This window comes from Scyliorhinus torazame, chromosome 27 (assembly GCF_047496885.1).
Source record: "Scyliorhinus torazame isolate Kashiwa2021f chromosome 27, sScyTor2.1, whole genome shotgun sequence".
In the NCBI taxonomy this organism is placed as follows: domain Eukaryota; kingdom Metazoa; phylum Chordata; class Chondrichthyes; order Carcharhiniformes; family Scyliorhinidae; genus Scyliorhinus; species Scyliorhinus torazame.
The window spans coordinates 6,572,641-6,596,599 of record NC_092733.1 but is presented as its reverse complement, the minus strand read 5'-3'; the positions used below and the strand labels follow the sequence as shown (position 1 = coordinate 6,596,599).

Below are 23,959 nucleotides of genomic sequence, written 5' to 3'. Positions count from 1 at the left end.
CCCTCTGACAGTGCGGCACTCCCTCAGTCCTGCAGTGGAGTGTCAGCCTGGATATTCAGAGTGCCTCTGTTCGGTTTAGGATTTGGTGGTCTTTGTAAAAACCCTGTGAATGAAAATCTGTCTCTCTCATCGACAGCACTGAAGGCCACAGAGATGTCCCGTATCATTACTACGAACCCAGTGGGCAGGAGGAGTGTGCTGAGTATTACCTGCATGAGAATGCCAAGTACGGCGGGCACCGGTTCATCACCGAGAAGAGTGTCTTTGCAAAATGGGCGAAGGAGAGGAATATCAAATTCTTCAGTCCCACCTGGCAAATTTCCTGATGCCAATTGAGCTGCAGTTTGAAGATGCGGGAACCTTGGGAGCACCTTCTCCCTCAAACCTGCGACAGCAACGCAGAGACAGCCCAACAGCACAGAGCCTCACTCTGTTATTAATAAAGGTCCACATTACCCAGTGTGGGGAGCAATTGTTGCTGTTCCTCTATCTCCAGCCGGACAGGCTGAGGTCACGTTGTTTGTTTGGGAGACTCGTGAAGGTCAGTGAACTGGTGCCAAATACATCCTGACACAATCGTCACTGCAGCAGGAGGGAAAAGTTGGGAACAGTTCAGCTCTTGGCTCCCACCCATCCCAGATGGGAAATGCCACCAATATATTTCTGGCACTCCTTTGCCAGGACAGTTCTGGTGAATATTAATCCCCGTTGATGCGAGCTGGTGTTAGGAATCTGCTTTAATTACTGCTCACGACTTTAACCTTTGGTGCCGTGCTGAGTGCCTTCAGGACGGACTTTGCGTGTTGCGACTCCTGCTGTTAATCGGAATGAATCCCAAGATACAGCCGCCCTCTCAGTCCCTCCTACTCCAGGGCATGGGTTTTCTGAGCAATCACCCAGTGCCATAGCAACAACACAGCAGTTAATCAAGCCAACCTAAGTTGCCAATCTTGAATTATGTTGCAGCCTCCCTCTCTCAGCTCCTGGCTGACAGCAGAGAGATGCGTCACATAGAACAGACAGTGCAGAAGGAGGCCATTCGTCCCATCGAGTCTGCACCGACCCACCCAAGCCCACACTTCCACCCTATTCCCATAACGCAATAACCCCGCCTAGCCTTTTTGGACACTAAGGGGCAATTTATCATGGCCAATCCACCTAACCAGCACGTCTTTCGACTGTGGGAGCAATCTGGAGCACCCGGAGGAAACCCACGCAGACACGGGGAGAACGTGCAGACTCCGCACAGACAGTGACCCAAGCCGGGAATCAAACCCGGGTCCCTGGCGCTGTGATGTCACAGTGCTAACCACTGTGCTGCCCGTGTAACATTCCCGACTACCATACTACAGAGAAGCTGGGCAAATGGTGTTGTCACAGGGCCAGGCCAGCCGGGGTCAGCTCAGTTACAGAATCACAGAATCGTTGAGCATAGGAGGCGATTCACCCCTGGACTCGCTCTTCGGTAGATTTATTCAATTAGCCTCAGTCCTGCCGCTCTTTCCTTATAGCTCGGAAAATATCTCCTTCTCCGGGTATTTGTCCACTTCCCTTATGGAAGTTATTACCCAGCCTGGAAAAGCTGCACATTGCGGATCAATTTGCTGGTTTCAAGGCACCGTGATTAGAATGGCGGCACAGTGGTTAGCACCGCTGCCTGGCAGCACCAGGGACCCGGGCTTGATTCCAGCCTCGGATGAGCGTCTGTGTGGAGTCTGCACGTTCTCCCCCTCAGTCCAAGGTGCGGTGGAGTTACAGGAATAGGGTGGGGGAGTGGGCCTAGATAGGGGGCTTTCTCAGAGGGTCGGTGCAGACTCGATGGGCTGAATGGCCTCCTTCTGCACTGTAGGGATCCTCATCTCCCTCTCTATGTCTTTTATGATGTATTTTAAATCTGGCTACCCTGGCTACCGACTCTCTGCTTCTCCCTACCTATCCAATCAAAACTCTCAGCTGAGGTCAGTGAGGGGAGAAGAGGTTAGATTTCCAGTGACTGGGAAGAGATTGCCCCCCCCCCCCCCCCCCCCCCCCGCTTCCCGCCGCTGTATGGAGGCAGGATAGAGCTCCTGGGCAATGACTTCCAGAGTTGAAAAGTCTGCTGGCATTGTCCACGCACAAGTATCTGAGAAGACCCCTCCAGGAAGCAAGCATTGGTCAGGGCCTCTGCCCGCTGGTCTCAGATTCACCTTCAGGAAAGGAGGTTGAAAATTGGGAATAAAATAATGATTGCGATAGAATTGCGAGCTGACCTCCCGTGACGTTGCTTCCTGCTAAAGCATTTCTCTACCAAATAATGAACAAATGTTCACAATGATATAGGTTAAGACCTCTTTTTGTCCGTGTCTGTGTGGGTTTCGCCCCCACAACCCAAAGATGTGCAGGCTAGGTGGATTGGCCGCGCTAAATTGCCCCTTCATTGGCAAAAATGAATTGGGTAGTCTAAATTTAAAAAAAAGACCTCTTTTTGTCAAGTGAGTCAGCTGTCATCGGGGAAGAGTTGCAAGAAGTACGTTTGATACAGGGGGCGTGTGCTCTGTACCCAACCTGAACTATTTATATATGGACCAGTATTAGATTGAGGTCATGCTATCTCCTTTCTGCAGCAGTCACTCATCATCTCCACCAGATGGCACCAAACGCTCACTTTCCCTCCCAAACCCCGGTCCCCTATTGTATCAGGACCAGGCAGACCGCTTCGAAACAGGAAAGGAAATCTGTAACTCTCTCCCCTAACAGGCTACAGATTCTGAGGGTCTATTGGGAGTTTGCAAGACTTGGATGTATCGATTTTCGTTGGGTTAGGGAGACAAAGCATCACAACTAAAGCGCGTAAATGGAGTGAGATTCAGATTCATCAAATATTTAATGGAAAGGGGCGGCACGGGGCGTAATGGTTAGCACTGCGGCCTCACGGCGCCGAGGACCCGGGTTCGATCCCGGCCCTGGGTCACTGTCCGTGTGGAGTTTGCACATTCTCCCCGTGTCTGCGTGGGTCTCACCCCCACAACCCAAAGATGTGCCGGGTAGGTGGATTGGCCACGCTAAATTGCCCCTTAATTGGGAAAAAATAATTGGGCACTCTAAATTTATTGAAAAAAATAAGTTAATGGAATAGTGGGGCAGTCAATTCCACCTGTCCCCATAATTCCTTCCAAGTTCTTCAATATCACACATTGAAGTTACAAAATTCAAAATCGATATTATTAATATGAATGTCAATGTGTGATTAAATGCCTGGCCTGTGTGTGTGTGTGTTGGTGTTGATGTGAATGTGTGTCAGGCTAGGGGAGAGGGCAATGTCAGTGTGTATATTATATTCTCATTTTAATAAAGATCAGAGTATGTCTGTGACAAGACAGAAGAGGCTGGAGTATTGAGTCAGGACCCAGTCATTGAAATGGAATCAACAGCCTCTGTGGTGAACTAGTGGATTGGAAAGGTGCAGCGAGAGGAACCTGGTCAACAATCAGAAATATTGAATGACCTTCCTCCTGCGTGCCGTTTTATTTGAGTCTGTGGCAGTGATTCAGCCCTCGGTAACAGCAGGGAAGCAGGCCAGATAAGAAATCATTTTCACATTTGCATTGATGCTGTACACTCTCAGATTGAAACATTGCTCAGTGCGTCACAGTCAGTTTGTTTAGAATGTCTGTTACTATTATGTCGGCAAACACACCGAACACAATAACACGGGGGTAACTGGCTAATCACTGCCTGTTTGTGATATTACTGGAGGGAGGAATGTTGGCTCAGCAACTCTCCTCTCTGGATTGTCCCTCCCCTCTCCAACCCCTCTCCCCCACTCTCCTTTTCACCTTTATCCTGTGACTCGCTTGTGACCCCCTCCCCTCCCTTACTCTATTGGTTGCTGGCTAGGAACGGATCTTGAAACAAGTTGGTGAACTCTTCTGACCCACCCCCCCAGGTGGCAAATTTATATTTTCTCCCGTTTGGGGAATTCCGCCAGGTCAGATAGCCAGTCCGCAGCCTTGGGTGGTACTGCCAATCGCTAGTCAAGCAGGATAGACCCCATGAAGAGTTCTGGCTGCTCCGAGACCCCCGAAGATTATCACTTTTGGGCACGGCTCCACGCTCACTCCCACAACCCTGGATACCGCCACAAAAAAGATCATCCAGTACCCGGCAAGTCTGGGGCAAGCCCAAACACGTGGGTGCGGTTCGCCGAGCCTCCCCGGCACCATTCACACTTACCCTCCACCCTGGAAACAACTCATTCAGCTTTGGGTCCCTGCGGATCTATAACACCCACAGAAACTGCAGTGTAGCATCTCGTGTTGTGTATACTCATCCCACTCAGTGTATACTCATCCCACTCAGTGTATACATAGCTCACTCGGTGTATACTCATCCCACTCAGTGTATACTCATCCCACTCAGTGTATACATATCTCACTCGGTGTATACTTATCTCATTCAGTGTATACGTATCTCACCCAGTATACACTTATCTCACCCAGTGTATATTCACCTCATCCAGTGTATACTCATCTTACTCAGTGTATGCTTAGTTATCTCACCCAGTGGATTCTCATCTCACCCAGTGTATACTCATCTTATCCAGTGTATTCTTACTTATCTCACCTCGTGTATACTTCTCTGTGATTCTCTGATTCTCTCACTTATAGCACTCAGTGTATATTCATCTCATCAAATTATACTCATATCACTCAATGTATACTGATCTCACCCAGTGTATACTCATCTCACCCAGTGCACACTGATCTCACCCAGTGTATACTGATCTCACCCAGTGTACACTGATCTCACCCAGTGTATACTGATCTCACCCAGTGTATACTCATCTCACCCAGTGTACACTGATCTCACCCAGTGTACACTGATCTCAGCCAGTGTATACTGATCTCACCCAGTGTATACTGATCTCACCCAGTGTATACTGATCTCACCCAGTGTATAGAAATCTCAACTAGCATGTACTTATCTCACCCAGTGGCCAGTCATCTCACTCAGTGTATTCTTATCTTACCCAGAGTATAGACATCTACCCAGTGTATACACATCTACCCAATGTATACACATCTACCCAGTGTATACACATCTACCCAGTATATACTTATCTCACCTAATGTATACCATTAACCATTAATCTTTATTAGTGTCAAAGGGAAGGCTTACATGAACGCTGCAATTAAGTTACTGTGAAAATCTCCTAGTCGCCACATTCCGGCGCCTGTTCGGGTACACGGAGGGAGAATTCAGAACGTCCAATTCACCGAACAAGCACATCTTTCGGGACTTGTGGGAGGAAACCGGAGCTCATTCCACCGAGTGTATACCCAACTTACCCAGGGTATACTTATCTCACTCTGTATGTACTTACTTAGCTCATCCAATGCATACTCATTTCATCCCGTGTATACTGATCTCACGCAGTATGTACTCATTTTGCTCAGTGTACACTGATCTCATCCAGTGTATACTCATTCCACCCAGTATATATTCAGCACGGTAGCACAGTGGTTACCACTGTGGCTTCACAGCTCCAGGGTCCCAGGTTCGATTCCGGCTTGGGTCACTGTCTGTGTGGAGTCTGCACGTCCTCCCGTGTGTGCATGGGTTTCCTCCGGGTGCTCCGGTTTCCTCTCACAGTCCAAAGACGTGCAGGTTAGGTGGATTGGCCATGATAAATTGCCCTTAGTGCCCAAAAAGGTTAGGAAGGGTTATTGGGTTACGGAGATAGGGTGGAAGTGAGGGCTTAAGTGGGTCGGTGCAGACTCGATGGGCCGAATGGCTTCCTTCTGCACTGCATGTTCTATCTCACCCAGTATGTACTCATTTTGTTCAGTGTACACCCATCTCACCTAAAGTTTACTCATCTCACAAGAGTGTACACTGAGTGAAACAATGGTTGTCCTCACTCTGTGGTCTCGCCGGTATTCTCCTGCAAAGGAATCTTTAATTCCCAGATCAAGAGCAAGAAAGTGAGGAGAAAGCGGGAATGAGAGACATATCATCACTGTTTTCACACTGTGGAGAGAAACGTGGAATTTTCACATTTTCCTGGAGCAGGAGAGTCACAAACATTTTGCAGCCTGGAAACTTCCTCATCAAACAGCAACTTAACTCAGAGTAAAATCTAATTGGAGCTAAATCCAACTTTTTACAGCTGTTGGGAAACATTCCCCAAACTGACACATTATTTACAACAGGTCCCATCAAAGAAACCCAGGTGAAGCCTCTTAGACCCGTCTGTGCTGATAGAATCTACTCACACGACACTACCTAGCAACGCTCACCAGTGAAATAATGTAAATTCATAAATAAATAGCTTTCTGTACAGAAGAGTCTGTTTGGAGTGGCAGCCAGAGATTGTACAGAGAGAGAGGGAGGGAGAAAGGAGCAGAGAGGGAGATAAATAGAGAGGCAGAGAGAGAGAGAAATAGAGAGAGGGATTCAGAGAGAGAGAGAGAGAAATAGAGAGAGGGATTCAGAGACAGGTTCAGAGCGAGGGAGAGACAGAGAGAGAGAGAGAAATAGAGAGAGGGATTCAGAGAGAGGGAGAGAGAGAGACAGAAATAGAGAGAGGGATTCAGAGACAGGTTCAGAGACACACACAGAGAGAGAGAACGAGGCACAGAGTCACAGAGAAAGGGAGACCCACGGGAATAGAGAGTGTGAAATAGAGACAGAGGGAGGAGGAAGTGTGTGACCGAGAGAGAAAGAGAAGGAGGGAGGGACGGAGGGAAAGAGAGAAAGAAGGAGAGAGAGGGAGGGAGGGAAAGAGAGAACAAGGGAGGGGGAGAAGGAGAGGGAGGGGGGGGAGAGGGGAAGGAAGAAGCAGAGGGAGAGGAGAGAGGGAGAGGGAGAGAGGGAGACGGAGGGAGAGGGAGAGAGGAGAGAGGGAAAGGGAGAGAGAGAGGGGAGAGGGAGAGAGAGGGAGGAGAGAGGAGAGAAGGAGGAGAGAGGAGGGAGGGGAGAAGGAGAGAGGGAGGAGAGAGGAGAGAGAGAGAGAGAGAGGTAAAGGGAGAGAGAGAGAGGAGAGGGAGGGAGAGAGGGAGGAGAGAGAGAGGGAGAGAGAGGGAGGAGAGAGGGAGAGGGAGGGAGGAGAGAAGGAGGAGAGGAGGGAGGGGAGAAGGAGAGAGGGAGGAGAGAGGAGAGAGAGAGGTAAAGGGAGAGAGAGAGAGGAGAGGGAGGGAGAGAGAGGGAGGAGAGAGAGAGGGAGAGAGAGGGAGGAGAGAAGGAGGAGAGAGGAGAGGGAGAGAGAGGACACAGGGAGAGAGAAAGGGAGAGGGAGTCGCAGCATCACGTCAGGAGGTTGGTGTGGGAAAGCTGTCAGTATGTCTGAAGCGAAAGATTACATTTCCAAAAGGCAAATCCCTTTGCTTTTCGAGGTAAGATTTCAGATGGATGTTCTGTCCTAACCCCGCTACAGTCGGTGCGGTCCAACAGGTTAGCAACTCACTTCACTGCTGGAGCTAAATCACTCAGAGAGAACCACAGCAACATCTCCCTGGGCTGGGGGTGTGGGTGTGTGTGGGTGTGTGGGGGGATGTGGGGGGGTGGGGGGATGTGTGTGTGGGGGGGGATGTGTGGGGGGGTGGGGGGATGTGTGTGTGTGGGGGGGTGGGGGGATGTGTGTGTGGGGGGGGGGTGATGTGTGTGTGTGTGGGGGATGTGTGTGTGTGTGGGGGGGTGGGGGGATGTGTGTGTGGGGGGGGGTGGGGGGATGTGTGTGTGGGGGATGTGTGTGTGTGGGGGGGGGTGGGGGGGATGTGTGTGTGGGGGGGTGGGTGATGTGTGTGTGTGTGGGGGATGTGTGTGTGTGTGGGGGGGTGGGGGGATGTGTGTGTGGGGGGGGGTGGGGGATGTGTGTGTGGGGGGGATGTGTGTGTGGGGGGGTGGGTGATTGTGTGTGTGGGGGATGTGTGGGGGGGTGGGGGGGTGGGGGGATGTGTGTGTGGGGGGGGTGGGGGGATGTGTGTGGGGGGGATGTGTGTGTGGGGGGGGTGGGTGATGTGTGTGTGTGGGGGGATGTGTGTGTGTGGGGGGGATGTGTGTGTGGGGGGGGATGTGGGGGGGTGGGGGGATGTGTGTGTGTGTGGGGGATGTGTGTGTGGGGGGGATGTGTGTGGGGGGGTGTGGGGGGGATGTGTGTGTGTGGGGGGGATGTGTGTGTGGGGGGGATGTGTGTGTGGGGGTGTGTGGGGGGGATGTGTGTGGGGGGGATGTGTGTGTGTGTGGGGGGGATGTGTGTGTGGGGGGTGGGGGGATGTGTGTGTGGGGGGGTGGGTATGTGTGTGTGTGGGGGGGATGTGTGTGTGTGGGGGGGTGGGGGGGATGTGTGTGTGGGGGGGGTGGGGAATGTGTGTGGGGGGGGGTGTGAGGGATGGGGGGATGTGTGTGTGGGGGGGGATGGGGGTATGTGTGTGTGTGTGGGGGGGGTCTGTGTCAGTGACAAGTTGCAGTCAGTGGAATGACTCCCCCCCCCCCCCCCCCGCCCCCCCCTCACTCCTGGCCTGTTCTCCACTCTGTGGGAATGGGCTTCTCCCCACCTAACCCTAACCCTGGGGCACCAAAAGGAAACACCGCCTCCTTCAGGAGGCTGTGACCCATGTGCAGCAAATAATGAGGACCCGTGAACAACATTGGAGGGGCCGAAAGGAATTTATTGGTCGGGAGTTGTTGGGTGAGCAATCTACTCTGTGTTTGTGAATAATCATTCCCATGTCCATGTGAGTGAGTGAGTGTGAGTGTGTGTGAGTGTGTCTGTGAGTGAGTGAGTGAGTGTGTCTGTGAGTGAGTGTGTCTGTGAGTGAGTGAGTGAATGTCTGTGTGTGTGAGTGAGTGAGTGAGTGAGTGTGAGTGAGTGAGTGAGTGTGTCTGTGAGTGTGTCTGTGAGTGAGTGAGTGTGTCTGTGAGTGAGTGTATGTGTGTGAGTGAGTGAGTGTATGTCTGTGTGTGTGAGTGTGAGTGAGTGAGTGTGAGTGAGTCAGTCAGTCAGTGTAAGGGTGTGTGTGAGTGTGAGTGAGTGTATGTCTGTGTGTTTGAGTGTGTGTGAGTGAATAAGTGTGTGTATGAGTAAGTGTGTGTGAGTGAGTGAGTGAGTGTGAGTGAGTGAGTGTGAGTTCACGTCTGAGTGAGTGTGTGTGTTTGTGTGTCTGAGTGAGGGTGAGTGTGTCAGTGAGTAAATAAATGTGTGTGTGAGTGTGTGTCTGAGTGAGTGTGTGAGTGAATGTGTTTGTGTGAGTGTGTGTGTGTGTGTAAGAGTATGTGTGTGAGAGTGTGACTGTGTGTGCTGGACATGTGATGGACAGAATGAGCTGGGGGATTGGGAGTTGGGATGAGCTGGGAGATTGGGATGAGCTGGGGGATTGGGATGAGCTGGGGGATTAGGAGTTGGGATGAGCTGGGGGATTGGGATGAGCTGGGGGTTTGGGATGAGCTGGGGGACTGGGAGTTGGGATGAGCTGGGGGATTGTTAGTTGGGATGAGCTGGGGGATTGGGAGTTGGGATGAGCTGGGGGATTGGGATGAGCTGGGGGACTGGGAGTTGGGATGAGCTGGGGGATTGGGAGTTTGGATGAGCTGGGGGATTGGGATGAGCTGGGGGATTGGGAGTTGGGATGAGCTGGGGGATTGGGATGAGCTGGGGGATTGGGAGTTGGGATGAGCTGTGAGATTGGGATGAGCTGGGGGATTGGGAGTTGGGATGAGCGGGGGGATTGGGATGAGCTGGGGGATTGGGATGAGCTGGGGGATTGGGAGTTGGGATGAGCTGGGGGATTGGGATGAGCTGGGGGATTGGGAGTTGGGAAGAGCTGGGGGATTGGGAGTTGGGATGAGCTGGGGGATTTTGATGAGCTGGCGGATTGGGAGTTGGGATGAGCTGGGGGATTGGGAGTTGGGATGAGCTGGGGGATTGGGAATTGGGAAGACCTGGGGGATTGGGAGTTGGGATGAGCTGGGGGATTGGGAATTGGAATGAGCTGGGGGATTGGGATGAGCTGGGGGATTGGGATGAGCTGGGGGATTGGGAGTTTGGATGAGCTGGGGGATTGGGATGAGCTGGGGGATTGGGATAAACTGGCGGATTGGGAGTTGGGATGAGCTGGCGGCTTGGAATGAGCTGGGGGATTTGGATGAGCTGGGGGATTAGGAGTTGGGGTGAGCTGGAGGATTGGGAGTTGGGATGAGCTGGAGGATTGGGAGTTGGGTAGAGCTGGGGGATTGGGATGAGCTGGGGGATTGGGAGTTGCGATGAGCTGGGGGATTGGGAGTTGGAATGAGCTGGGGGTTTGGGAGTTGGGATGAGCTGGCGGATTGGGATGAGCTGGGGGATTGGGTGTTTGGATGAGCTGGGGGATTGGGAGTTGGAATGAGCTGGGGGATTGGGAGTTGGGATGAGCTGGGGGATTGGGATGAGCTGGTGGGATTGGGAGTTTGAATGAGCTGGGTGATTGGGATGAGCTGGGGGATTGGGATGAGCTGGGGGTTGGGAGTTTGGATAAACTGGGGAATTGGGATGAGCTGGGGGTTTGGGATGAGCTGGTGGGATTGGGATGAGCTGGCGGATTGGGATGAGCTGGGGGATTGGGAGTTTGGATGAGCTGGGTGATTGGGATGAGCTGGGGGATTGGGATGAGCTGGGGGTTGGGAGTTTGGATAAACTGGGGAATTGGGATGAGCTGGGGGTTTGGGATGAGATGGGGGATTGGGAGTTGGGATGAGCTGGGGGATTGGGATGAGCTGGGAGATTGGGATGAGCTGGGAGATTGGGATGAGCTGGGGGATTGGGATGAGCTGGGGGATTGGGATGAGCTGGGGGATTGGGATGAGCTGGGGGATTGGGATGAGCTGGGAGATTGGGATGAGCTGGGAGATTGGGATGAGCTGGGAGATTGGGATGAGCTGGGGGATTGGGAGTTGGGATTCAACTCCAAAACCACAACCTTTGCCAGGAATGTTCCGATTTTGTGCAGAAACCTGTTTTGATCGGGAAGCCAGTGACCGTGTTCCGGATTCTCCTTTCCTGAGGCTACGGGCTGATGCCAACGGAGAATCCGTGGACTTGTCGCCGCAGCTGCGGTGATTCTGCTACCGGTGCGGAGCTCGCCCGGGCGCTGCGTGGACCACCATCGACACTCGCAGGAAACGTTGCGGGAATGACTGGGTCCGTCATCGACACTCGCAGGAAACGTTGCGGGAATGACTGGGTCCGTCATCGACACTCGCAGGAAACGTTGCGGGAATGACTGGGTCCGTCATCGACACTCGCAGGAAACGTTGCGGGAATGACTGGGTCCGCCATCGACACTCGCAGGGCTGACAAGCTGCAACTGCACCGAAACAATACCCGATTTGTGAGAACACACGTGCCATCAGGAACTCGTCCTATCGAAGGCGGAGCATTGCGGGAGGGCCCACGAATGATACGGGAATGGTGTTTCAGCTACGCGTGGCGTTGGCGCCGTTTTCGGGGAGGCGGAGCGTCGCGATTCGGCATCAAGCCGGGGCCTGCCGCGATTCCGGCGTCGGGAGCTATTTTCCCGACTGCACCCCCCCCCCGATTTCGGAGTCGGCCAACGGAGAATCCCGCCCCTGTACCAGATTCAGTGTCAGAGCAAAAACTGCTCCAGTTTCCCACAGCCACCCTGCGTACAGCATGGTGCAGATCCAAGAATATATGACTCGAGTTATATAGGATGCATGGTATACATTCCATGTGACATTTGGAATTCGCTACCACAGAAAGTAGGTGAGGCCAAAACGCTGTGTAATTTCAGGGAGGAATTAGATACAGCTCTTGGGGCTAAAGGGATCGAGGGGTATGGGGGGGAAGGCGGGTATTGAACTCAATCATAATGAATGGCGGAGCAAGCTGGAAGGGCCGAATGGCCTCCTCCTGCTTCTAGTTTCTGCTTCTCTGTGGATGATCAGGTCTTTCAGCATTGAGTGAAATGTTAGATTGTCACAGTGAAGGGTTTGAAGCCAGGACTCGCGCTTACCTCTGTCCAGCTAATCAGGACCCTTGTCAGTTCCTAACAGCCAATGAAGGGGCAGCATCCCAGAATCCCAGTCACTCCACTGGCTGTCACTCTCTGACAGGGTGTCATGGCAACAAGTCTACACCAATTCATCACCAGCAGTGAGCTCAGTGAATAGACCGGGGCTCCGGAGATGCACATTCATTAACTGGTGAGGAGCCTGGGCTGATGTGAGAAAGGGCCGAGGCTCTGAGTGAGCTTCCAACCCTCCTCTCAACAATCCAGAGTCCAGTAAGTGGCTGTCACTGAATCATTCCCCACCACAAATCTCTTCCCTGGGATTTATCCAAAGAGCTATTGGAGTGGTGACAGTTTCAGCGTCGCTCAGGAGTGTGTTCTTTGTGAAGGGGTAATTATTGGCGATGGTGAGGGCGACAGTACCCAGACTCACAGTGGTAATTACAGCTCTCATTACGGTAAAAGCCTTTCCTGAGCATTGCTCGCTAATGGTTCAGCTCGGGGTTAACAGCCAGTGATCCTGCTCAATTTCTAAAACTGCTCTGCTGATATCGTCATTGTGGGGGTGGGGAGGGGGTGGGGGAATCACATTCACAACAACAACAACAACTGGCATTTATACAGCACCTTATACAGCCAACCAGGCCTCCGACATGGTCAGTGCTGATCTCAGGATTCAACTCCACTCCCGTGCACATTCCCCAAATCCCCCCATTCCCTGAGTTCCACAAATACCATAGAGACCTGGGAAGATTGTAGGGGCTGGAAGAGGTTACAGAAATAGGGAGGGTTGTAGGGTCTGGAGGTGGTTACAGAGATAGGGAGGTTCATTTGGGCTGGAGGAAGATACAGAGATAGAGACGGTGTAGGGAATGGAGGAGGTTACAGAGATAGGGAAGGTTGTAGGGGCTGGAGGAGGTTACAGAGATAGGAAGGGTTGCAGGGGCTGGAGGAGGTTACAGAGATAGGGAGGGTTGTAGGGACTGGAGGAGGATACAGAGATAGGGAGGGTTGTAGGGACTGGAGGTGGTTACAGAGATAGGGAGGGTTGTAGGGACTGGAGGTGGTTACAGAGATAGGGAGGGTTGTAGGGGCTGGAGGTGGTTACAGAGATAGGGAGGGTTGTAGGGACTGGAGGAGGTTGCAGAGATAGGGAGGGGTGTAGGGGCTGGAGGTGGTTACAGAGATAGGGAGGGTTGTGGGGACTGGAGGTGGTTACAGAGATAGGGAGGGTTGTCGAGGCTGGAGGTGGTTACAGAGATAGGGAGGGTTGTAGGGACTGGAGGTGGTTGCAGAGATAGGGAGGGGTGTAGGGGCTGGAGGTGGTTACAGAGGTAGGGAGGGTTGTGGGGACTGGAGGTGGTTACAGAGATAGGGAGGGTTGTCGAGGCTGGAGGTGGTTACAGAGATAGGGAGGGTTGTAGGGACTGGAGGAGGTTGCAGAGATAGGGAGGGGTGTAGGGGCTGGAGGAGGTTATAGAGATAGGGAGGGTTGTAGGGGCTGGAGGAGGTTACAGAGATAGGGAGGGGTGTAGGGGCTGGAGGAGGTTACAGAGACAGAGAGGGTTTGGGGGCTGGAGGAGGTTCAGAGACAGGGAGGGTTGTAGGGACTGGAGGATGTAATCGAGATAAGGAGGGTTGGAGGTACTGGAGGAGGTTACAGAGATAGGGAGAAGTGTAGAGTCTGGAGGAGGTTACAGAGATAGGGAGAAGTGTAGAGTCTGGAGGAAGATTCAGAGATAGAGAGGGGTGTAGGGACTGTAGGACGTTACAGAGATAGGGAGGGTTGTAGGGACTGGAGGTGGTTACAGAGATAGGGAGGGTTGTACGGACTGGAGGAGGTTCAGAGACAGGGAGGGTTGTAGGGACTGGAGGATGTAATCGAGGTACTGGAGGAGGTTACAGAGATATGGAGGGGTGTAGGGTATGGGGGAGGTTACAGAGATAGGGAGAAGTGTAGAGTCTGGAGGAAGATTCAGAGATAGAGAGGGGTGTAGGAACTGGAGGAGGTTACAGAGATAGGGAGGAGTGTAGGGGTTTGAGGAGGTTACAAAGATAGGGAGAGCTGTAGGGGCTGGAGGAGGTTACAGAGATAGGGAGGGTTGTAGGGATTGGAGGTGGTTACAGAGATAGGGAGGGTTGTAGTGACTGGAGGAGGTTACAGAGATAGGGAGGGTTGTAGGGACTGGAGGAGGTTACAGAGATAGGGAGGAGTTTAGGGGTTTGAGGAGGTTACAAAGATAGGGAGAGCTGTCGGGGCTAGAAGAGGTTACAGAAATAGGGAGAGTTGGAGGGGCTGAAGGTGGTTACAGAGATAGGGAGGTTTGTTTGGGCTGGTGGAGGATACAGAGATAGAGAGGGGTGTAGGGACTAGAGGAGGTTACAGAGATAGGGAGGGCTGTACGGGCTGGAGGATGTTACAGGGATAGGGAAGGTTGTAGGGACTGGAGGAGGTTACAGAGATAGGGAGGGTTATAGGGGCTGGAGGAGGTTACAGGGATAGGGAAGGTTGTAGGGACTGGAGGAGGTTACAGAGATAGGGAGGGTTGTAGGGACTGGAGGTTACAGAGATAGGGAGGGTTATAGGGGCTGGAGGAGGTTACAGAGATAGGGAAGGTTGTAGGGACTGGAGGAGGTTACAGAGATAGGGAAGGTTGTAAGGAATGGAGGGGATTAGTGAGATAGGGAGGGCTGTAGAGACTGGAGGAATTTACATTAATAAGATGGGTGTAGGGGATGGAGGAGGTTACAGAGATAGGAAGAATGTAGAGACTGGAGGAGGTTACAGAGATAGGGAGGGTTGTAGGGGCTGGAGGAAGTTACAGAGATAGGGAGGGTATTGTCAGTGAGTATGGAGGGGTCTATGAGAATGGGGAGGGTCTGTGTGTATGAGTGGGGTCTGTGATAATGAGTGGGGTCTGTGAATATGGGAGGGTGGGGGCCTGAGTATAGGGGGGGTCTGTATGGGGGGGTGAGTATGGGCAGGGTCTGTGAGTAAGGGGGGGTGGGGTTCTGTGAGAATGGGGGATCTGTGAGTAAGGGGAGGTGGGGGGGGTGAGTAACAGAGGTGGGAGTCTGTGAGTAAGGGGGGTGGGGGTCTGTGAGTAACAGAGGTGGGGGTCTGTGAGTAAGGGGGTGGGAGTCTGTGAGTAAGGGGGGTGGGGGTCTGTGAGTAAGGGAGGTGGGGGTCTGTGAGTAAGGGGAGTGGGGGTCTGTGAGTAAGGGAGGTGGGGGGGTGAGTAACGGAGGTGGGGGTCTGTGAGTAAGGGGGGTGGGGGTCTGTGAGTAAGGGAGGTGGGGGTCTGTGAGTAAGGGAGGTGGGGGTCTGTGAGTAAGGGGGGTGGGGGGTCTGTGAGTAAGGGAGGTGGGGGTCTGTGAGTAAGGGGGTGGGGGTCTGTGAGCAAGGGAGGTGGGGGTCTGTGAGTAAGGGGGTGGGGGTCTCTGAGTAAGGGGGGTGGGGGGTCTGTGAGTAATGGGGGGGTCTGTGAGTAAGGGGGGTGGGGGTCTGTGAGTAAGGGGGGTGGGGGTCTGTGAGTAAGGGGGGTGGGGGTCTGTGAGTAAGGGGGGTGGGGGGTCTGTGAGTATGGGGGGTGGGGGTCTGTGAGTAAGGGAGGTGGGGGTCAGTGAGTAAGGGGGGTGGGGGTCTGTGAGTAAGGGGGGTGGGGGTCTGTGAGTAAGGGGGGTGGGGGTCTGTGAGTAATGGGGGGATCTGTGAATAAGGGGGCTGGGGGCTGTGATTTTGGGGCTGTCTGTGAGTAAGGGGAGGTGGGGGTCTGTGAGTAAGGGGGGTGGGGGTCTGCGAGTAAGGGGGGTGGGGGTCTGTGAGTAAGGGGGGTGGGGGTCTGTGAGTAATGGGGGGATCTGTGAATAAGGGGGCTGGGGGGCTGTGATTTTGGGGCTGTCTGTGAGTAAGGGGAGGTGGGGGTCTGCGAGTAAGGGGGGTGGGAGTCTGTGAGTAAGGGGGTGGGGGGTCTGTGAGTAAGGGGGGGTGGGGGGTCTGTGAGTAAGGGGGGTGGGGGGTCTGTGAGTAAGGGGGTGGGGGGTCTGTGAGTAAGGGGTGTGGGGGTCTGTGAGTAAGGGAGGTGGGGGGTCTGTGAGTAAGGGGGGTGGGGGTCTGTGAGTAAGGGGGTGGGGGTCTGAGAGTAAGGGGGTGGGGGTCAGTGAGTAAGGGGAGGTGGGGGGTCTGTGAGTAAGGGAGGTGGGGGTCTGTGAGTAAGGGTGGTGGGGGTCTGTGAGTAAGGGGGGTGGGGGTCTGTGAGTAAGGGTGGCGGGGGTCTGTGAGTAAGGGGGCTGGGGGGCTGTGATTTTGGGGGGGTCTGTGAGTAAGGGGAGGTGGGGTCTGTGAGTAAGGGGAAGTAGGGGTCTGTGATTTTTGGGGGGGTCTGTGAGTAAGGGGAGGTGGGGCTCTGTGAGTAAGGGGGTGGGGGTCTGTGATTTTGGGGGGTCTGTGAGTAAGGGGAGGTGGGGGTCTGTGATTTTGGGGGGTCTGTGAGTAAGGGGAGGTGGGGGTCTGTGATTTTGGGGGGTCTGTGAGTAAGGGGAGGTGGGGGTCTGTGAGTAAGGGGGGTGGGGGTCTGCGAGTAATGGGGGTGGGGGTCTGCGAGTAAGGGGGGTGGGAGTCTGTGAGTAAGGGGGGTGGGGGTCTGTGAGTAAGGGAGGTGGGGTCAGTGAGTAAGGGGGCTGGGGGGCTGTGATTTTGGGGGGGTCTGTGAGTAAGGGGAGGTGGGGGTCTGTGATTTTGGGGGGTCTGTGAGTAAGGGGAGGTGGGGGTCTGTGATTTTGGGGGGGGTCTGTGAGTAAGGGGAGGTGGGGGTCTGTGATTTTGGGGGGTCTGTGAGTAAGGGGAGGTGGGGGTCTGTGATTTTGGGGGGTCTGTGAGTAAGGGGAGGTGGGGGTCTGTGATTTTGGGGGGTCTGTGAGTAAGGGGAGGTGGGGGTCTGTGAGTAAGCGGGGTGGGGGTCTGCGAGTAAGGGGGGTGGGGGTCTGCGAGTAAGGGGGGTGGGAGTCTGTGAGTAAGGGGGGTGGGGGGTCTGTGAGTAAGGGGGGTGGGGGGTCTGTGAGTAAGGGGGGTGGGGGTCTGTGAGTAAGGGAGGTGGGGGGTCTGTGAGTAAGGGGAGTGGGGGTCTGTGAGTAAGGGAGGTGGGGGGTCTGTGAGTAATGGAGGTGGGGGTCTATGAGTAAGGGGGTGGGGGGTCTGTGAGTAAGGGAGGTGGGGGTCTGTGAGTAAGGGGAGTGGGGGTCTGTGAGTAAGGGAGGTGGGGGGTCTGTGAGTAATGGAGGTGGGGGTCTGTGAGTAAGGGGGTGGGGGGTCTGTGAGTAAGGGAGGTGGGGGTCTGTGAGTAAGGGGGGTGAGGGTCTGCGAGTAAGGGGGGTGGGAGTCTGTGAGTAAGGGGGGTGGGGGTCTGTGAGTAAGGGGGGTGGGGGGTCTGTGAGTAAGGGAGGTGGGGGGTCTGTGAGTAAGGGGAGTGGGGGTCTGTGAGTAAGGGAGGTGGGGGTCTGTGAGTAAGGGGGGTGGGGGGTCTGTGAGTAAGGGGGGTGGGGGGTCTGTGAGTAAGGGGAGTGGGGGTCTGTGAGTAAGGGGGGTGGGGGGTCTGTGAGTAAGGGGAGTGGGGGTCTGTGAGTAAGGGAGGTGGGGGGTCTGTGAGTAATGGAGGTGGGGGTCTGTGAGTAAGGGGGGTGGGGGGTCTGTGAGTAAGGGGGGTGGGGGTCTGTGAGTAAGGGGGGTGGGGGTCTGTGAGTAAGGGGGGTGGGAGTCTGTAAGGGGGGATCTGTGAGTAATGGGGCTGGGGGGCTGTGATTTTGGGGGGGTCTGTGAGTAAGGGGAGGTGGGGGTCTGTGAGTAAGGGGAGGTGGGGGTCTGTGATTTCTGGGGGGGGGTCTGTGAGTAAGGGGAAGAGGGGGTCTCTGAGTAAAGGGAGGTGGGGGTCTGTGATTTGGGGGGGGGGGGTCTGTGAGTAAGGGGTGATGACTGTGGGTCAACATTCCCTGTGTGTTTAATCAGCCTGTGCTCCCATTGAATGGCTGTCTGTGCTCTGACATCACCACCCCCGTGAATTCAGAATAATGTATGTCCTTAATCTTCAACACACATCAATCATACTCTAAACAACAAATTATTGCCTTTATCTAAAGCTCAGATAGCACCCTCTTCAAAATATTCCATCAACCACTTGTCCATCTTCTGTAATGTTTAACACAATGACGTCATTTTGACTTTCGCCACCCAATGGGTAAAGTGTAGCCTTTAGGTGAAGTGGATGCGGGGGTGTAGCTGTTATCCAATCCCCAGTTAACACCAGACATTCCGCTTCTCTTTTTGTATAATGTCATTCAGAATCAGAATAGCAAAACCTGCAGCAAGTTGGAAAAAAACAAGCAGAGAGATTGAAACCCACATTACTGGGAGGAAGGAAGCTGAGAAAGAACAGCACCACCATCCAGCAGGAGGCTGTCATGACAGCGTGACATGTTTACATAGACAGTTCTCATTGTAAATGTGGATATCGGGATTTATTATGGCAAAAAACTTGGCAGGATAGGCCAGAGGTGAAGGTTCTCATGGGGTCAGAGGTGAAGATTCCTGAGGGGTCGAAGGTGAAGATTTCCAGGGCACAGATGTGAAGGGTATTTTAAATGATAAACTCTTATGCACAAAGAGCTCCACCCTGAGTATTTCTTACATTAGGATTGACAACTGTCTTGAAGGGGTTGAGTTGACTCTCGTTGATGATGATCCATTTGTGTGTGACCTGCTCACAGAGGAAGTGACACAAACAATTAAAAATACCTTTCATTTAAAACTTTAAGGAATGAAATTATTTTAAATGTGTCCTTTTAACAAGTGCTCCCGTGTTATATAGAAACATAGAAAATAGAAGCAGGTGGAGGCCAGCGGCCATTCGAGCTTGCTCCCCCATTCATTATGATCATGGCTGATCATCAAGTTCAATACCCTGATCCCGCCTCCCCCCATATCCCTTTCGCCCCAAGAGCTATATCTAATTCCTTGTTGAAATTTCGCTTTGGCCTCAAATAACGCTTTGGCCTCAACTACTTTCTGTGGTAGCGAATTCCACAGATTCACTGCTCTCTGAGTGAAGAAATTTCTCCTCACCTCAGTCCTAAAAGGTTCACCCCTTATCCTCAAACTGTGGCCCCTAGTTCTGGACTCCCCACCATCGGGAACATTCTCTCTGAATCCACCCTGTCTAATCCTGTTAGAATTTTGAAAGTTTCTATGAGATCCCCTCTGACTCTTCTAAACTCCAATGAACGTAATCCTAACTGATTTAGTCTCTCCTCATATGACAGTCCCTCCATCCCAGGAATCAGTCTGGTAAACCTTCGCTGCTCTCCCTCCAGAGCAAGACCATCCTTCCTCAGATAAGGACACCAACACTGCCCACAATACTCCAGGTGTGACCTCACCAAGGCCCTGTACAATGATCCCTTTGCTTACTGTCTTATTCTTTTACAGAGTATGTTGACAGGTCTCATGTATCACCAGCCTGAGGAGCCCCTGGATTACCTGGAGAATTGTCTGAAGAAAGTGCGAGAGATCGGGGGTCTGGAGAAAGTGCGGTGGGACACGTTCATCGTTCAGGAGAGACAGGCATTGCCACCAGTTGATGGAAGCCAGGGGAGGAGAGCTGTCTATCGGAGCGGTAACTTGCTGATCTCATCTCTTCACACTCTTTACATCGGGTCCGTTTTTTAAAATAATGAATTGGTGCAGTTTAAGAAGCTTGCCGCCTTTTTCGAGTCCCCTTTATTCGGAAGGTCAGCCGGGCAGTCTGTATACCTCCCGAGAACGGTGAAGAATGTTCTGGATTGTCCCGTCTTGTGATCCTGCTGAGAATCTGATGTAATCTCTTGAATGTATTTCATTGACGACGACCAGCTCCATAGAAATTTCCAGTCCAATTTCTCTCACTCTTTGGTTTTCTGGCGAGGTTTTGCTTTGGTTATTTGAGTGATGTTGGGGGTGGGGGCATTGACCCTCAATGACATGCTGTGGGTCAGCAGAAATCCCAGTTTCTATCCTCGGCCAGACTGTTGTGAGCTGGGGCAGTGAGCAGGATGTTGAAATGAAATGAAAATGAAATGAAATGAAAATCGCTTATCGTCACAAGTAGGCTTCAAATGAAGTTACTGTGAAAAGCCCCCGGTCGCCACATTCCGGCGCCTGTTCGGGGGAGTGTTTGGGAGGAGAGTGAAGAAAGACAACACAAGTTCTCCACCCCTGCTATGGGCCTGTGCAAAAGGAGTGAGAGTGTGTCTGCTGGAGCAGAAAATGGTTGCGCAGTGATGCTCCTATGGTCAAATAACCAGCTGAGGAATGTGTGAGCAGAACCCCATAGAGTCCAAAGACTGTGAAAGGCAATTTAAAAATTCTGAACACCTCTTTATTCTGAATTTGTAAGTTAATGGCAGTATTTCTGTTAATTGTTGGTATATTTTGCTTCAGTATAAATCTATCTCTAAAAATAAATCAGAGCCATTTTGCCTGAACTATATGGTCAGATAGTTTTTCTAAGAGATTGTGATGGGTATATAGTCTGGGGTTCATTTGACGTCCAGTACATCAGGAGTAAATAAAAGGAACCTACTGCCTCACGGTGCCGAGGTCCTGGGTTCGATCCCGGCTCTGAATCACTGTCCGTGTGGAGTTTGCACATTCTCCCCGTGTCTGCATGGGTTTCGCCCCCGCAACCCAAAGATGTGCAGGGTAGATGAATTGGCCGCGCTAAATTGCCCCTTAATTGGAAAAAACGAATTGGGTAGTCTAAATTTATTTAAAAAAAATAAAAGGAACCTAGTTAGGTCTCAGCTGTACCCTGCTCACTGCATTCAGTCACAAAGTTTGTGTCGTAGGAGACGTGTGGGAATTGTGAGCTTTCATAAACATGGAGGGTAGAATTGGGAGGAGAGTCTGAATCGTGACAGTAGCTGGGGAGAAAGAGAGAGGAAGTGTTAAAATGCCACGTGTCGGTTGAATTGTTAAAGTGAAGCTGAGTTAAGTAATGCAGAATAACATTAAGAATAAAAGCTTAGAGTTTAAGCAATGCTGTGGTTTTAAATTGCATCTTAGTGATGTTATGTGGGCGTAGAGCACAATGTAAATCAATTCATTTACTGGCAGTGTCGAGAGTTGCACAGCGAGTAATTGGCACATCCCTGCTTTTTTATACCGAGAGGGAATCCGTGAGGCTCAAGCAAGGTCTCAATACATTGTGGCTCAGGCATTCATTTCTACTCACTGTTAACTGTGATATTTCTGTGTTTCTCACCCCCCCCCCCCGCAGCTCTGTCGGAGAGTCACAGCCTGAGTCATTGCCGATATGACAGACTCCCTCCAATTCATCAATTCTCTATTGAGAGCGACACAGACCTGTCAGAGACGGACGAGCTCATCGAGGAGTACGTGGTGTTTGACCCATCGAAACCAAGGCCGAGAATTATCCTGGTCATCGGTAAGGTCACTGGGGTGTTGGTTGGGGGAGGGGGGGGGGGGTGGGGGGGCCCAATCTCCCCCAGTCCATCCAGTTGGTTTACAGGTGCAACAGGTGATTAAGAAGGCGAATGGAATTTTGCCCTTCATTAGAGGGATAGAGTTTAAGACTAGGGAAGTTATGCGGCAACTGCATAAGGTGTTAGTGAGGCCACACCTGGAGTATTGTGTTCAGTTTTGGTCTCCTTACTTGAGAAAGGACGTACTGGCACTGGAGGGAGTGCAGAGGAGATTCACTAGGTTAATCCCAGAGCTGAAGGGGTTGGATTACGAGGAGAGGTTGAGTAGACTGGGACTGTACTCATTGGAATTTAGAAGGATGCGGGGGGGATCTTGTAGAAACATATAAAATTATGAAGGGAATAGATAGGATAGATGCGGGCAGGTTGTTTCCACTGGCGTGTGAAAGCAGAACTAGGGGGCATAGCCTCAAAATAAGGGGAAGTAGATTTAGGACAGAGTTTAGGAGGAACTTCTTCACCCAAAGGGTTGTGAATCTATGGAATTCCTTGCCCAGTGAAGCAGTAGAGGCTCCTTCATTAAATGTTTTTAAGATAAAGATAGATAGTTTTTTGAAGAATAAAGGGATTCGGGGATATGGTGTTCGGGCCGGAAAGTGGAGCTGAGGCCACAAAAGATCAGCCATGATCTCATTGAATGGTGGAGCAGGCTCGAGGGGCCAGATGGCCGACTCCTGCTCCTAGTTCTTATGTTCTTATCCTCGAATCCAGGATTGGTCAACTTATATCAAACCCCCTCCCCACCCCCCAGTTAGAAGGTGCTGGAAACAAATCCACCTCAGGGATTTGAGCACATGACTTAGACTGACAAAGCAGCACCGAGGGAGCAGCACCGAGGGAGTGCCACTGAGTTGGTGGTGCCATCTTTTGAATGAGATGTTAAATCGGGTCTGCCTCTCGGTTGGATGTGAAAGATTCCCTGCCACGATTTGAAAGCAGAGCCACAGAGTTCTCCCCCAGTGCTTTGGCCAATCACTAAATCAGATTCTCCGATCATTTATCACATGGCTGTGCGTGGGATCTTGCTGTGCACGCATTGGCTGCTGCATCCCCTGCATCACAACAGTGACGACCTGCCACTATCACGCCATTGGTTATAAAGTATGACGGGATTAACTTTTATCCTTCTCAACCCCCTAGGCCAGTCCAAAGTGAGACAGTTTGGGGTTCCGTGGATCTGACTGGAAATCAATCCCATTCCCACGGATTCCCCAGTCAGGGTAGTGAGTGACTTGGAGGGGAATCTCCAGGTGGTGGGGTTCCCAGGTATCTGCTGCTCTTGTCCTTCTAGATGGTAGGGGTTGTGGGTTTGGAAGGTGCTGTCTAAGGAACCTTGGTGAGTTACTGCAGTGCATCTTGTAGATGGTACACACGGCTGTCACTGTGCGTCGGTGGTGGAGGGTTTGAATGTTTCTTGAGGTAAATGGGGTGCCGATCAAGCAGGGCTGCTTTCTCGTGACTGTTTCCAATCTGTACAACACCAATAAGTTAAACTGATGGAGGCTCCTGAAGGAGGCGGCGATCTGTGACCAACGGGTTTACCTCAGTGTGTCCTGCGTCGTAATATTTGTAATTTTTGCTCTCCCTCCCTCATTCTCTCCCTTTGAAGGAGGGCCAGCTAGTGGCAAAGGAACCCAAAGCATGAAAATAGCCGAGCATTACGGATTCAACCACATATCAGTGGGGGAGCTGCTGCGAGAGAAGATGCTTCACAACGCCAGCAACAACCGGAAATGGGGCTTGATAGCAAAGATCATCACCAATGGAGAGCTAGCTCCTCAGGTAACACAGTCAGTGGCCTCACATTGAGCCAATTCGTCAGGTACATCGCGCTTCCTTTCCTCGTCGAATGACACTGCATTCACATAGCGCCGCTATAATCGCACCTTCGCAGCAAATATTACATTCAATTTGACACTGGGCTCGACACAGGGTCAGAGGTAACCAGTGGCATTGTCTAAGAATTTGGTTTAAAATAACATTACAGAAGCCGTGATGGGAATCAGGAATGCCGAAGAGGCCAGAATAAGAGGGTAGAGTTCTTGGAGTGTCACAGGGCTGGAGGAGATTAGTGAGAGGGGGAGGGACGCGCGCTCTGAAAACAACAATGAGAATTTTTAAATCAAGGCGTTGCCAGTGGAAGCCAGTGGAGGCCAGTGGAAGCCAGTGGAGGCCAGTGGAGGCCAGTGGAGGCCACTGGAGGCCAGCGAGCACAGGCCGTGAGGGAGTGATTTCGGAATTGGACAGACTTCCTCGTCCTGTTTCACCTCTGCCCCTTGGGGAACTTTCTAACCTTCATGGAACCATAGAATTCCTGCACTGCAGGAGGAGGCCTTTTGGCCCATCGAGTCTGCACTGACCCAGGGGCAGCACGGTGGCGCAGTGGTTAGCACTGCTGCCTCACGGTGCCGAGGTCCCAGGTTCGATCCCGGCTCTGGGTCACT

At 52.4% G+C, this 23,959-nt stretch overlaps 2 protein-coding genes across 4 annotated transcripts in view; both read left to right on the top strand.

Moving 5' to 3' along the window:
* The window catches only part of LOC140403162 (alpha-N-acetylgalactosaminide alpha-2,6-sialyltransferase 3-like), a 39,803-nt gene extending 39,331 nt beyond the window's left edge, over window positions 1–472 (top strand). For both annotated transcript variants that reach the window (XM_072490864.1, XM_072490863.1), the window contains exon 5: window positions 137–472. In XM_072490864.1, coding sequence (XP_072346965.1) covers window positions 137–326 — 190 coding nt within the window. In that variant the 3' untranslated portion in view covers window positions 327–472. The remainder of the gene's footprint in view (window positions 1–136) is intronic.
* A 6,744-nt stretch (window positions 473–7,216) lies between these two features.
* The window catches only part of LOC140403161 (adenylate kinase isoenzyme 5-like), a 135,198-nt gene continuing 118,455 nt past the window's right edge, over window positions 7,217–23,959 (top strand). The window contains exons 1-4 of one of the 2 annotated variants that reach the window (XM_072490860.1): window positions 7,217–7,373; window positions 19,462–19,648; window positions 21,290–21,457; window positions 23,125–23,297. In XM_072490860.1, coding sequence (XP_072346961.1) covers window positions 7,320–7,373; window positions 19,462–19,648; window positions 21,290–21,457; window positions 23,125–23,297 — 582 coding nt within the window. In that variant the 5' untranslated portion in view covers window positions 7,217–7,319. Of the gene's footprint in view, window positions 7,374–8,646; window positions 8,669–19,461; window positions 19,649–21,289; window positions 21,458–23,124; window positions 23,298–23,959 lie in introns of those variants that run through there. The other variant, XM_072490861.1, reaches the window with a different exon arrangement.